This window comes from Helianthus annuus, chromosome 17 (assembly GCF_002127325.2).
Source record: "Helianthus annuus cultivar XRQ/B chromosome 17, HanXRQr2.0-SUNRISE, whole genome shotgun sequence".
NCBI classification, from domain to species: Eukaryota; Viridiplantae; Streptophyta; class Magnoliopsida; order Asterales; family Asteraceae; genus Helianthus; species Helianthus annuus.
The window spans coordinates 31,014,932-31,031,099 of record NC_035449.2 but is presented as its reverse complement, the minus strand read 5'-3'; the positions used below and the strand labels follow the sequence as shown (position 1 = coordinate 31,031,099).

Sequence of the window (16,168 nt, the reverse complement as noted above, 5' to 3'; positions counted from 1 at the left end):
TTTGACTCAAATAAGGATTAAGAAACTAACTCAAAAAAACCCCTAAGTTTGTGACTCGGTCACTTTTTACCCGAGTCTTTGTAAGTCGGTCACTTTTTACCTGAACCTACACAAGATTAGACTAATAGAAACGTGTCCGGCCCCAACCCTGTAAAAAACGGTTTGACCCAAACCAGTTTGGGACCAACCCGACCGAGCAATTTGGTACAGGTTTTGGATTTTTGTGTTGACAATCGGTTCCCACCCGAACCGGTTGTCCGCTTAAAAAAATTAAAAAAATACCAGTTTAAAAGCTAAAACTGGTTTTGAACCTGATCTGAATCGGTTTAGGTGGGTTGGGATTTTCAACTCTAAAACCGGTTCTTAGCCCAATCCGGTTTAGGCCAAACCAGTTTGAGACCAAACTAAAAAGAATTGGACCGGTTTGGACCCAAACTGGGTTTTGTACACATCATATCTATGTATGTCTATATCAGATTATCAGGTGTTCGCTACTTTTACACCTCTATGTCTGCATCAGATTATCAGGTATTCGCTACTTTGGGCTTTTAAAATTAGTCGCTAGAAAAACAAATGAGCCTCCTTTTCACTTAGTTGTTTGTTGGGCCAAGTTTCAACAGCTTGGATTGAAGCTTATAATTGGATCTTACGTGCAACAGCAATTGTCTATATTCTAACAGGCCGAATGACATAAAAGTAATCCTAGCTTCACTGTTATTTATTACATTATTTATTTTTATCATTATATCATCAACTTTTTATTTGCTTACAATCAATGTACTTTTGGCCCATTACCTACTGAACGAATAGTTGTTTAACTGTGTCAATTATAAACTTTTAGTTTACTAGTGCTAGTAACAAAGCTAGATAAGGGAGATCATTATGCTAAAAGTATTGTTATGAACAATGTGAAATAAAATAATTGTTTGAGACCCTGATGAGACGCCTAAATTAAGACCGATATTACCCTTTTTACCTTTATGGTTTTGAACTTGATTCCAACAAATGTAATTTTAATTAGTTTTGTATTTATAATATGCTGCCTTGGTTGAAATATTTTCTGTATACTAAAAGACTATTTAATGTTGAAATCCATTGGCAAATTGCCAGATTCTGTAAACTGGAACAATCACTTTATATCTTTTAAACAAATAAATAAAACAATAACAAAATATATGACTATGCAATTACAAAGAATTATTGAGCATTGCACTCTGCTGGCATCACTTTATATCGTGTTGTATCCTTACAATACGAATAATACATATGTTTACTCCTGACCCAATTCAAACCAGCCATCTGTTGCTTCGATAACCTTGCATACTCTTCTCCATCCACAGGATCCAAGCTTGAAACCGTTGTATTCTTTAAGCACCCGGCCGCAGCTTTTGTTGAGTTTGTTTTCTGCATTGAACACCCAACAATTTCAAGTTCTCCCAATGATCCCACAAATGGTGCGTGCTTATAGTCAACTGGGTACTTTCCTCCATTGGTTGCCCACGCCGAAGCATCCCATATGGTTGCGTATAGTGACATTGGCTTCGATGGGTACACAGACGAAATCGCTTTGTTGTGGATTACCTCTCGCACTGGCACATTGTCTACTAGAAACCTGATATAGATTACAAGATGTTCATAAGGTGTTATGCAGTAGGCCAATAAGGCCGGAGTGGAACCAATGAGGTCAAGAGGGTCTGCTAACCCCCGGTCACCAGTATTTGTTAAATTCTTATTATCTTATATATGAAATCTTATGTATATTTTTTTAGTAAAACATGAGTTGGCCATGGAAGGGAATTTATGATGACCCCTGGTTAAAAAGTTCTTGTTCCGTCACTAGGAGACAATGGATGTTAGAAGTGTTTGGGTTTACGAAACACTTACACAATGTGGTGGTTATTCCAAAGGATGGTATACTGATGAAACTGCTGAGTAGGGTCAAACCAGAGATAAACTTTTTCTTCTCTTCCAGTATGGACACTTCCATTTCCATACATATTTGTTTGAAGAACCCATTGCCTTCTTTTCGCATATCCAAGCAATTCGAAGTCGATTTCGTCATGGTTATGGGGAAATATATCCGCATTTGACATCTGAAAATGCATGCCAAAAATTAAATCATGCCATCTTGCATAGTTTAATTACAACCCATATTAATTTGCAAATGAAAAAGAATAGGAACAATACTTACATAGAAAGCTAGTACTACCCCTGAAGTAAAACCGGCTGGCAACTTTATTGCAGCACTAAAAAATCCATGGTAGTATTTGTTTTTTGAAACCAATCCAGAACCTGTATATGTACAAAAGACATTATAAGATATATAGATACACATACAACTTGTATAGCTTCATAGGTTAAGTAATAGAAATTAATACAGTGATTATAGAAACTATTTCCATATGGTTAAGCAAGTACCTGAGGTTTTGTCTAATATAATATCAGCATATGATCCATTGCTTTTCAAATGGACATTTGATGCTCCAAATAATGTGGACATTCCTTGGGTGAAGCGTATACGAGGGAAACGATCTGTTAATTGCTCAACTGGCGGTGGCCGATAAACTGGACCTCGAGATGAAACTGGGAAGAGTAAACTGTTAAGGATAACAAGACATAAAAGAAGAAACTTTTCTTGCAGAAAAGCCATGGAAGGTTAGTAATTAGGAGAAGGTATAAGATGTGTGTATTGTTGGAAGTTTGGATTAGGTTTTTATATAGTGCATGGAATGGTGCAATTATTTGTTAATTATATATTGCTTGGCTGTTGTAAAGCTGGATGTATCTTTTTGAAGATAGTGACTACCTCAACTGATTCATGCTGGGTGATTGGAGATTATTTTTTACTTTATTTGAGAGATGTTGGGGCATAAGGAGTGTCTAGTCTCAAATATCATCTAACGTGTTTTCAGTTTTGATCCGTTAGCTACTCGTGTCAAACATAAATACTGATTGGTACGACGGGTTGGATGTTACATGATTTGTTTGAATTCAAATTTTCAAACTATCAAAAAGTGTTCATGACCATAAATTACTCTTAAAGTTTCAGATTTAAACTTGCAATCAATCAAAATTAACCATAATGGTATGTACTAATTAACAGAAGATCGTTTAAAATTTTTATGTAAAAATAAACTTATGACTTTTTGTAGATATGTAAGTAACAAAAGAAAGAATCTTCAAAGTTGTGGGTAGACTCATGTTACAAAAAAAAAAAAAAAAAGAAATAGGAAAAAAAAATCACGCTTCGATCATGTTGATTAAGAATGAATCATCAAAAAAATAATTTAAACAAAAAAAATACCATAAAAGATACGTAACCATCAGCTAATGATGAATTGAGTTTCAAGTGGCACAAATTATGTACTTAAAATATTTGGCTTGGAATGTAACCAGATTGTAGAATCTGGGAAGATTATCGTTATCTTAGTTAAGACAAATGAACACACATTATATTATATTTTTATATTAAAAAAGTTGAGCCTGAATAGTAAAACATAAATGTATTTTTTATTTTTCATATTTACTTGTTTTTACATTTTTAATTTTTATTTAATTTCACTTTCCTTCGATAACTCTTCTTATACGCTACCAAATTTTTTAAAGTTGCATGAATTCGTGTTTTTAAAGTTGAATTTGTGGTTGTGTTTAATTTAGTTTTCTTAACGTCTTGGTGTAATTAATTCTATTTTGACAACGGAATTATATTCAAGATAGACTGTTCCTTTGGTATCACTGGCTATACAAGTGTCACGTATTGCCAGCACTGTGAAGTTACCCTGATGAGCCGAACTAACTTCGACTGGGTAACATATTGGTACCATATTCCTTTTCATTGTATTTGATCGATATAACATGTGCAGTTATCCTTTTAGGCATATCACTCAAAATCTTTATTTCTCCTCCAACGTTAGTTGAGCTACATCTAATTGGCTCTATACTATTACCATGGTTGTAGAAGTCACTATTTTGCGCTCCCAGATCGGTCGAGCGAGGAGTTGGTAGTACTCGGTATAGGCGGAGAGTAATCGGACGTGTTTAATTATAAAGAAATTAATTTTTAAGAAATTAATTATATATATATATATATATAAAATTAGGAGTTCTGCGAGTTCTGTAAATATTTATGGTTCTAAAATAATCCTAGCCCTATATATATATATATATATATATATATATATATATAGGGGAAAGATAAATCGAAAACCCATGTGAGTTGAGAAAACCCAAATAAACCCTATGTAACATTTTTATTTTTTTCTAAAAAAAATAGGGTATGTAATATAAATGTACACGGACCTATTTATGAAAAAAAATGTAAAAAACGTTTACTAGTTTTTTTTTTTAAAAAATGTTGAAAAATTGTATGTTACATTTTTTTTGGGCATAGATATTATGTAACCTGAAATTTGTAACATTTTTTTTTTAAAAACTACTCGGTGTTTTTTTGTGTTTCTTTTTTAAAAATGTTCAAATATATGTATATTACATTTCCTATTTTTTTAAAAAATGTTTCTTGAGTTTAAATTGGTTTTTTACAAAGGTTTTCTGAGTTTTCTCAACTCAAGTGAGTTTTCGATTTATCCTTCCCCTATATATATATATATATATATATATATATATATATATATATATCAAATATCATAATTTTACTAATATTTATAAAAAAATACGTCAATATCAATATAAATAAAAAAAATATGCACTTTCAAATACTAAAGTATTTCAAAACCTGATATTCATTCATTAGTATTTTAGATATAGAAATTATATTTTTTTAGTCAAACTCGTCCCAAGTTGACCGAATAAATCGGATTATGGCCGAGTTTGATCGCCTTTGATCAATTCCAAGTAATTAGGCGAAGTTGAAAAAAACTGCATCGGCACAATACTTTATAGCGATTACTAGGCAAGTAGTCATGCTTCTACACCTACTTTTACGACATTGACTATTACTATTAGAAGTAATCCTTTAAATTAGTTCTATAATTCTCAGAATCACTCTATTCAATTATTAGTCCTGAAGCATGAATTTAATTTAAGTCGTACATAGACACAGTTATGTGTTGATTATTTAATAACAGACACTACCAAGCATGTTTAATATTTTACTTATTTATATTAGAGTTAAATGTCATTTTAGTTCATGTGGTTTGAGTCATTTTGCTAGTTTAGTACAAATATTTCATTTTTCACCTGTGGATCTAAAAAAGTTTCACCGTTGCCACTTAGTCCACTTGCTTAACTTCATCTATTTTTTCTGTTAACGATAAGGGCAATTCGGTCATTTTATTTGTAATTCTGAAAACTAGAAGAGCAATTCGGCCATATAAAATGACCGAATTGCCCTTCTCGTTAACAGAAAAAATGGATGAAGTTAACCCAGTGGACTAAAATGGCAACTGCGGAACCTTTTTGGACCCACAGATGAAAAATGAAACCTTTGAACTTAACTGACAAAATGACCCAAACCACAGGGACTAAAATTACATTTAACTCTTTATTAGTTCCTTCTAAAATTTTAATGCATAATTTTTTTTTTGAACGGCCAACAAACTCAATCCCGAGCACTCTCGGGGCACCCACTGGACAAACAGAGTACTCCGAGAGTAACCCGAGTCCACCACCAATTCCGGGGAAAACCCGGTAACCCACCCGTCCGTAGGCACGGCGGTGAAAATACCGGTAAAACCCGTTTGGCTCAAGGATCCAACTCAGGTTTCCCTGGGTCTCCTATCATTGCTCACCAGTGCCTCACTCTGCACCAAGTGAGAGTCAAACATGCATCTCTCAAGAGAAATACAAGTACTCCACTACTTGATCTAGAGATTATTGGCTTTAATGCATAATTAAATTTGCGTTAGTTATTTTCCACTATTGTTGTACTTCATTTTATTGTGTACTGAACACTAACATTATTGTGTATTCAGAATAACTAGTATTAAGGCCCCGTGTTGCGGCGGTAAAACCATGTAAAGTATCGCCAATTTCACATTACTGTCAGCGATCAACACCGAAAAACTCGTAAAAACAAAATAAATAGAAAAGGAAAAAATAAAACAAACGAAAAGCAGATGTAAAATCGTTAAAACACACACACCCATTGCAGTGTGTTAATGCGAAAAAATTTAGGCAAAAACGTAAAACATAGAAAAATAACTAAGTCGGTCTAGAACCCGCGCGTTGCGACGAACTTGCCAAACGGAAAAAAATAGACAAAAAAACTTTGAACTCCACACGCACGTTACGACGTGTTAACTCGCAAAATTTTGAACGAACGCAAAATGAAAAACTTGCGAAAGATATGGGGCCAAAGTTGAAAGTAAAAAAAGTTTTGGGGTTAAATTGCAAAACATAAAAAGCTTTGTGTTAAAAGTAAAAAAAAAACAAATGGGTTAAATTGTAAAGATGAGATGTTTTGGATTAGAAGTGAAAAATCTTTTTTTTTAAAATACCCCCTAAACATAGTGTACAACAACATGAAGCCAACATATGTTATTAATTTATAGTAGGGAAATATCACACGTAGATTGTTCAAATCATACTTGAACCAGCCATACAAAGGTAAATAGTTTATTAGGGGTTTTAAGTTTTTAACATTAAAAAAGCATAACTTGCTCTAAGTCACGAGTATGTAATAGATGAAATTGTAAAAACTAGTTCTCAACGAATACAAATTGAGTTTGTCACACCCTCAAGATATCACCCATGGAAACCCCATTAAGTGTGTGACATACCAATAGCGAGCCACTAATAAAGTTGAACCCATAACAAGTTTCCAAATGAAAATGTCAATTATTATGAAATGTACCATCAATAAGTTTAATGAAAATTCAATAAGTTTAGCGGAAGCAATAAGTAAATCAAGTTTAAATGTTTCAAAGCAAATATGTAATATCAACAATCACATCATGAGTATCCAACCAGCTCGACCCATGACCACTCCAGTTACTTCAAACAGCAAGTTCCAAAACCAAGTAATCTAACGACCTGTGAGCATGCAACAAGTGTATCAGACAAAGCTGGCGAGTTCATAGTTTGTGAAAACGTTGGTTACCAAGTGTTTAGTTCAGTTCATTGTCTATAATGTTGATAATAACTCGAATACAAGACGGCTCCAGATTTATTTTGCCCGTTCCCCAATGCTCCTATCAAAGCATTGGGCATGACTGAGTCATTAGTTCACACCCGTCCTCTCAGGTATGGGGTGAGGGTGCCAAACCTAGATAGCGCTGCCAACTAATACTCTGTTACCTCTCAGGTAACAAACAAGATGGGACTTAAAGGTGATAGGATAAATACATTATCCAACATTCCCGATTTTACTCACAAGATGTATTCCTCTCAGGAATACCCATTTGATTTACCCGAAAACCCATCCCTCTCAGGGATACCCAATGACTGTCCCAACCACCGGGACGCATACTCAAGAGGAATGAACTCACCTTTTTATTGCTCGGTATGTTATACTACTTTGTTTCACAATGATCAATCAAGTCCTAGCACAATTATCATTATAATCTGTTTCACATGTCCATATGTCACGAAATCAACAGTGTGCATACAGTGTATAACAGTCAATAATACATATTACACATTCAGCTTGTATCCAAGTTTATTCACTAATCCCTGTTTGATTCACCCCTTAACCGTGTTCGGCCCAAACACTACCGGCCCACTCAACCAAAGACCCACCTCAAGTGTATTACATTAGACTAAATAGTGGCCCATTTAACTGTGCAATTACCGAAGAGTGTGTGGCCAAGCTATGGATATGCTGTTTATGTGTGGTTCGGCCCAATAACATTATACAAGACATGGACATGCAGTTTGTGTGTGGTTCGGCCCAATAATATCACAATTATTTCCCTAAAATCATACAACTCTTAACCCTTAATAACAATCAATATCTTCACAAAATCATGGTACGGTTTCTCAATATTACACAATCATTAATCATGACTTAAACATCATACGAGTCAACCGGCATTCGTAGAGTTTAACATTTAGAATCATCATTTATACGGATCCTTTATACACTACATCAACAAATCATGCAATTATAATATCATACCGATCTTGCCGTTACCTTACTTGTATACTATTCAGAATTAACCACCCATCTCAATATACAAATCCTCACGGATCATAGACTAACATCTCAAACGATTTTCCTCTATCAATTTTGTTTATTATCATAGATAAATTGTGTATGTCCAGATTTAATACAATTTACAAACAATTCCTATGATCATGCTTTTAGTCTAACACAACAGCACATATTCAACCTTCTGGGGTAGCCCAGTTGGCCAGTCCCACCCAGGCCTCTTCTTGAGGTCACCGGTTCGACTCCCGACAATGCCCTATTGGGGTGTTGGGGCTCTTCACCGTGGGTACTCACCGCCAGGCAACATTGGGACGTTGTTAGCTTGCGGAGTTGCAATACTCCGGCGGATGGGAGGTCCGTGCAACTACCCCCCCCCCCCACATATTCACAAATCATACATAATCAATACAACCAACTAATATAAATTATATGGTGAGAGGAACATACCAATCGGAGGATTATAGGTAGAGGAGAAAGTTACGAGAGAGAGGGGGGTTTGCCACGACGTCCAGGAATATTGGGAAAAATATTAGGGTTAGGTGCCTTGAGTGAAATTTGGGATTACAATAACAACATGCACAACTTTATATAAGTTGGTGCGTGTGTATGTGGGCTCGGAGTATGTGGGCTCGGATTAGACTCCAAGTGGGGTGGGCCGAGGAGAACAAGTGGTTTGGGCCGAGGAACACAAGTGCCCAAGTGTGCAAGTGTGAGAGGATGTAAGACCCGACAAAAGTGTGCGATTAATTGACTTAACTCAACACTTCTACACTAATTAACGCAAACGTAAACGATAACAACATCACATGGCACGAGAAACATAATGATGTTCACTAAGAGGGTTGTGAAATTAGGTAATACTAACCTTGAAACTTCAGGTTGTCACAGAGTTACTCAAGTTAACGGAATCAAGTTATTTGAGTTTTGAAATTTTGAAGTTAGATCATGTGTAGTGGTAAAATGAACTGCCGTGAAGAGGCCACAATCACACCTCATAATTCCCCACCATCGCCTCACGGGCATGAAGTGATCATAAAAACAAAAGGCGTGATTATTAAAACGCCTTGTGATTTTTGAGTGGTCCAATAGGGTAATATTATTTGATGTATGATCCAATAGAAATTAAAAATAAGTAATTGGGTAATCATTGCGAATGACATTATACCCGCTACAACAATTTTAAACTTCAAGCCTTATAATGTCCCTTGCTGACTAGGACGCCACGTATTGGATAATGCCCACGGACGGGGCTTGAAGTTCAAGCACCACTACACATGGTTTTAAATTCGGATAATTCTAATCAGATTAAAGAAAACCAATTCAACTTCGGGGTATACGGATTGAATTCAAGTTGATTCGATTCATATTAAAAAGAAAAGATATAAGTCAATTTGTGAAGCTCATAATATTAAATACATATCAAGCTACATAAGGCCTCTCATTGTCACACCCCAACCGATGGCGGAAACATCAGGGCGTGGCACTGAGCGAAACAGATTGTCCAGAAGTTTCCATAACAATTATATTTATCAATTACTTAAAAAAACATGTCCCATACCATGTCATAAAAGATAGTACAATTATTAGAGACAAAATCTAGGCAAATAGTTCTGTTCCGACAACTCAGCTTTCATTTGTACAGACAACTATTTGTTGGCCTCTAGGACCCTTATTCTAGCCTCGCTTTCCTAGCAGATAAGCATCCTAAACACCTGTCACATACGTTAAAATAAAGTCAATACACATAGTGTAAAGGTGAGTATACAAGTTTGATAATAGCATATAGAGTTCGAAATAGTTTACGCATAACCAGCACGTACACAGAGGAAAACGAAGCATGTTAGTTATCGACGTGAACCTATCGATACAAATGACTGCGGGTTGACTACCCAAGGCAGTTGGCAATACATGATCACCACTGTAATCCATGCAAGTAATTGTCCTTAACAACCCCCGTGTGAACGGGTGCTGAGTCCAAACTATAGTACTATCGTTGCTAAGGCAGGTAGACAGCATTCCATGTGTAAACACAACAAACAAGCATTCCTTAGGTCACGTATAACATGCGGTAACGGTTAATGTTTAAAAGTATTGCGTAGTGTGTTCGATTGTGATTTTGTAAAAAGCAACGTATGTAACACCCAAAAGTGCGAAAGCAAAAAGGGATTGAGTATACTCACAGCGGTTGATGGATTGAAGGGAGCGCTTGAGAGTAAGGTTAGCCTGAATAGTTCGATAGCATAACGAAAAGTAAAGCGTAAAACGAGAACAAGTATTGGTGGTCCGAGCAGCTGGTTGATCAGTTGGTAGTCCGATCGGACAGCTGATCGTGCGGTTGATAGTCCGTTCGGACGGCTGTTCGCTCGGATGGTCGTTCGAGTGGATTGTTTCTTCCCTTGGGAAGGATGTGTTTGTGTACGATGGTTTGACTTTTGAAGTTTTTATTGTAGCCTTCTGAAAACATTGAAGTATCTCTACCTTTCAGGTCGGTCAATCAGACGGTCGTCCGATCGGACGGCAATCCAATAGGTTGACACTTCAGTGAGAACAAGTTCACAGCAGGTTGTCACTCGATCGGACAGCAGTCCGGTCGGGTGGCATCCTTAGTGCATTGAACATGTTTGAAGAATCGATTAAGTGTTAAAGTCCAAGTATCTCATGATCCGAAGGGCAATCCGGTCGGATAGTAGTCCGATCGGATAGCAATTCGTTCAGTACTCAAACTTCAGATAAAGTTGGTTAAGTGTGGGACCCAAGGTGTAAGCCGTTCGGCTGACCGGTCGTTCGGATGACTGTCCGTTCGGACAGCAGTCCGATCAGACGGCACCTCGTCCTGGTCGTCCTGTTCGTCTTACACTTGGTTGTTTTGATTGTTTGTCGTTTTATCGAGATGTTTTTGATAACGTGTTAAGCAACAGAAACCTCGTCAATACTTGGTATTCCTGATCGGACAGGAATCACCCAAATCCGGTCAGTTAACTGTTCAAGACGGCGTTCCAAGTTTAACCCGTAATCGGTAACCCTTGTCGATAGGATCCGGATCTTGAACCAACACAACCACGAGAATGAGTAGGAAGTCGGTACAAGCCCCGATTCTATTGGTTTTGAGTGCATTGAGTGTAAAAGAGTTGAAAGAAAGTTGGAAAACATTCTCTTAATCCTTCTCACCGTGAATATGTTTAGATCTTTGAAAGATCTTTGTTGTTTATGTGGAAATCGGTTAGATTGAAGTTGTTCTTGGTGGATTGAGGCTAAAACATGAAGTTCTTCAAGAACGCATGATGACGTCATCCTAGAACACCTTGAATCTTGATGATTTCACGGTTAAAAGTTAAGATTCAAAAGATAGAAAGGTGTAGGAGTGCGTGTAGATCAAGAAAGTACAAGATTTAGGACGAGATCTTACCGGAATTGAGAGAAATCGAAGAAAAGGTGAGGAGCACGAGCTGGCCGGTCAGAGAGTTTCCAAAAGTAGAAAGAATGAAAGTGACTGGGGTATTTATAGAGTTCCAAAAGAGGAAAGGGCTGGCCTATCGGCCAGGCAGCTCGATCAGACAGCCTGTCCGATTGGACGGCAGTCCGGGCGGACGGCTGGTCGATCAGCTGGTTGCCTTATCGATCCGTCGTCTGGTTCGAGTGTTTGGTGCGACGAGTTTTGCTGTTTCGATTTCGATTGCGAGTGATGCGATGCGATGGAGTTTCCTAGTCAAATTACTTTTAATCCCAACTACTCATATCTCGCGCTATCTCTTCTCCACTAATTATCCTACTATATCAACATACAACCATCCTTATTTCGTATTCGTTTAGCGATTGCGATTGAGTTCGATTTGCGATTCGATTGATTACCACACATAACATATTTAAACATGCACAAGTAACACATAAGGCGCACACACACGTATAACAATAACCAAAATGCGAAATTCGAGTTGCGAGCGCGATATTGATTAGATTAGTTCGATTAGCGTTTAATTGACTTTATCGCATTGTTACTTCCTATTGTTCACAGTCGTAAAGCGAGTTGTAGCGATAAGTATACGTCGATTACTGCGATTCTAATTAATTACTCCACATAATAATACAACTAGCATAAAACATAAAATAGACTAACTATAAGTCAAAGAAGTCAAAACAGGAATTGAGCAAGGAGAGACAGATTGCAATTAGCAATCTTTTCCTCCTTTGACTTCAATCTTGACTTTGACTTTGACTTCCGAAACACTAGGGTGTTACACTCATGCTAAAAACATTTATTAAGAAAAAAAGATGAAATTAAACAAATGTTAATTTTTTACGCTTTATGATTTTTTAAGTCCCAATCGATAATTAAATGAATAAAAAAGTTGAAGAATAAGAATTTAAATTGAATAACTCTCAGTTTTATTAATTAGAAGATAAACCAAAACTGATTACTCTTCTCTTAACTTTAATCAAATGACTAGGTTATATAGGACATGACTTGAGTATAGAGTAGGATTCAACTTCCTAATTAGATGACAATAGAAGAAACCCCCATGTTTATCTAACTTAACTACTATAAATTAAATAAAACTCATTTGATATATCTCTAATTAACTTATCCAAATAATCATACTAATCTATAAATCGAATTGGTTGACCCAACCTGAACTGCCCCATTACTAGAAATATGCCCAACCTGCCTCATACGCTTGAGTAGGGAATTACGTTCAACAATCAACCCCTTATCTGGCTCGAAATGTGTAGGCTCCAACATGTCTTCTATGCCTTGATTCTCAAAGAACTCTTCTTGATCCATAGTTGTGTTTTTAAGGTCCTTCCTAACTCGAACATTCTCACAACCCTGTACTTGGTTAGTCCTTTGGCCATAAGAAAATGTACCACCATTGACTCGGCTGTGATCATGAGCAAACACTAGCTTTCTTAGATTATAACACATTCTCTTGGAATTTTAGACTCATATCCAATTCAAACCTCGATCAAACACCTACTCATTCAACCTGAACAGTATTCATTGATTAAACCAACTCGTTTAACCAAATACTTTAAATGTTACTCGTTTAAATCAACACCAAAATTCATCCTCTTTGTTAATTGAAAACAAATGTAACAAAAACAATAACTTGTTGGTCAAGAAGCTAATTTGATTTAGATACTGACTCTAACTGACTTTTTAGTGAGTACCAATTTTACCCCCTCGCTCCAATCCATTGGAACGAATACCAACTGATCAACACCGAATAACTTATTAGTACTGAACCGTCTACTCACAGAAACCTGTTCAAACCTGTTCACGAATACCTTTCGGAAAACCCGAATAGCTGTGCAACAAACCAACCCTTTAGTTGCTTAAAATAATTCCCTTTAATTGCTTAGAAGAATTATTTTGTTTGTTTTTTCATAACCTACCATAATTCCTTTAATTGCTTAAAAGAATAATTTTGTTTGTTTTTCGTAACCTACCTTCCAAGGGCAATTCAAGTTGTTGACTTTTGTGACGCTTTCTTTTTCCTTTAAACACAGAATTAAATCCCTTCACTCATGATTTATTAGTCTAGTGATAGGTATCCCCTTACAAATATAAAGTTGTTCGTTCAAATTCTTGCAAGTGTAAGGTAAAGATGGAACTAAGTTGTTAAAAATTTTCCATTTAAGAAAAACCTTTCGAACAAAGAACCCTCTTCAACAAACAAACAACCTTTTGGCTGACTTTAGTTTGCACCAAAATGAAAGCCATAGTTTGCACCAAAACGAAAACCACATCAAAAGAAAATATGTCACACCCTTAAATTCCACACATGGGGTTTTACGCAAGGTGTGTGACAAACCAGGATCCAGCTACTAATCATGTTGAACCATTCATAATTAATTGATAAATACTTAAATGTCACATTCAACATGAATAGTGATAATATTTTAATTGTTTTGAAATGCAAGTTTAAGTTTATCAGCAGGAGCTTAAAGTATAAAAATCCTGAGATAGCAAAAACCCATAATCATTTATATATTAAAAGAAAACAGTTCAATTAAAAAATGACACTCCAAGATGCATGTTCCAAGCGTATCATACCTAGCGTCCTGAAAAAGAATGCTTAAGTGTATCAACATAAAGTTAGTGAGTTCACTAGTTTAGTTTAACGACGGTAAATGTAAATGTCAAAACTTATAAAAGCATGTCATGGGTAGTTAACCTACGGTTAAGCAACTAAACGTGAAGTACCAAAAAACTGTCTGATTAAATGTTGTACCCACATCAATGTATATCAACATTGATGTAAAGAAAGAGATAAATTTCACAATTGGCTCCTAGCACAGTGTGAGGTTTGTCAAACCTAATGCCGCTATCAACTAATACCCCATTTGCCCCCGGTAACTGATTTGGTATAAAGTAGGGACTTTCAAGATAGATGTTGTTTAGTCTACTATAGACATGAAATTAAACTAAAGCATTAAGAGAAAGAGTATTCCTCCCAAGAATAAATGTAGTCCCAAACCAGGAATGCATGCCATTAGAAAAGTAGTGACACTCACTTTAGATTTGCTCAGTAAGTGTTAAGTAGCTAGGGGAAGTTATGGATCAAACACGTCCTGATATGTTTACCATGTTGTTGTTAGTTAAGTTATTAGGATATCACAATGTGGTTTCACGTAGGTATTTATATTACATGCACGTACACACTTTACCAGTTTTCATGTTACACACGTATGCTACCATGCTGAACATTCTACAACAAGATCAAGGGCAAGTTTCATGTATACACATTTCATGTATTCACATATACATGTTCAATAATATTTATTCAGGTTACACGTTCCAAGAACACTTTGCAACAACCATTAGATACGCTCTTACATGTTAACCCAAAGTTTCTGCAATTTCAGCTAAACATCAAATTTTTAGCCGGTTTGTGGATTTTATTTATAATACCAAACGGGTCAGAAGAATTATAAATATTTTATAAGACGTGGCAAAGAGTCCTTATTGGTTTGTGTAATTTTCTTGGGTCCTAAATACTTATAGAAAATTCGTGAAAAAATATATTTTATACAAAGGTCAAAACTATCATCTTCTGATGACAGTTTACCGTTTAATTTATAGAAAAATATTCGTCGACCCGATTGACAAAATTCTAATTGGATTATCTCATAACCTCCTATGGTTAACCACTGTACAAATTTCAAGTCCTAACTCTACATATTGACCAAGTTATAACCCTCATCATAAATCTCATTTTCTGATCAGAAATTCAACTTTGACCTTTGGTTTCGATTTAAACTTTTGAATGAACAAAACTCATCGTAAAAATGTGAAACCAGTACGGTTTGAAGGTAAATTCTTTGAAATTAACTTTAGAGTAAAAAATCACGTAGTTTCATTTTGTTTTGGCCGAGATATGGCCCTTACAAGTAGACACAAAATTCTGATCAGAAGAAGCTGTTAACCTACTGCACTTATCAAAAACGTGTACAAGATCATTATTAACATACTTTCGGCCATTTTAGCATGCATAAGCCCTTGTGGGTCGGATTTAACACATATCTCATCAAAATCATGCTTCTAGTCAAAACCCTAATCATGTTTACCCATGGGCAGCCCTGGGGGTGGGCGGGGAGGACCACCGGCCAGGGCCCGATATTTCAAAGGGCCCGTTATTTTAAAAAAAAATCCGATATGTATATTAAAAAAATAAATTAATAGGGTATATCTATACAAACACCAAAATAGGTCCACTTACAAAATTATTCCTATGATTTAGATTAGTTATTAGCCCATTTGCATTAGGTTTAAACTTTTAATGAGCCCATTTGCATTAGGTTTAAACCTTTAATAAGCCCAATACCCAATTTTGTTAAAGTCTAAGGGCATGTTTTTTCGAGCTCGAACATGGTACACGAATTCTCATGACCGGCCCTGTGTTTACACAACCGATTACACATATATACATAAGAGCATCCACAATAAGGATGTTTTTAGATGATGTTTTTAAGTGCCACATGTGCGCTTACCCAACCAATAAGATCATTTCTCTCTCATGACCCTTTCACAAACCATAACAACACCAGTTCTCTATCATCTCT

At 36.0% G+C, this 16,168-nt stretch overlaps 1 protein-coding gene across 1 annotated transcript; it reads right to left on the bottom strand.

Moving 5' to 3' along the window:
- Positions 1-1,111: 1,111 nt before the first annotated feature.
- Positions 1,112-2,698, bottom strand: LOC110889093 (probable xyloglucan endotransglucosylase/hydrolase protein 33). Its single transcript, XM_022136598.2, has 4 exons — positions 2,419-2,698; positions 2,192-2,292; positions 1,885-2,093; positions 1,112-1,612 (listed from the first exon to the last, which is right to left on the bottom strand). The coding sequence occupies exons 1-4, from the start codon at positions 2,648-2,650 to the stop codon at positions 1,198-1,200; spliced, it is 957 nt and encodes a 318-aa protein (XP_021992290.1). The 5' UTR covers positions 2,651-2,698; the 3' UTR covers positions 1,112-1,197.
- Positions 2,699-16,168: the final 13,470 nt, after the last annotated feature.

Coding starts and splice junctions, on each gene's coding strand:
- LOC110889093 (XM_022136598.2), bottom strand. CDS start 2,650: ATGGCTTTTCTGCAAGAAAAGTTTCTTCTTTTATGTCTTGTTATCCTT. Junction 2,094..2,191: donor GGGTAGTACTAGCTTTCTAT/GTAAGTATTGTT, acceptor ATGCATTTTCAG/ATGTCAAATGCGGATATATT. Junction 1,613..1,884: donor TGGAATAACCACCACATTGT/GTAAGTGTTTCG, acceptor AATCTATATCAG/GTTTCTAGTAGACAATGTGC.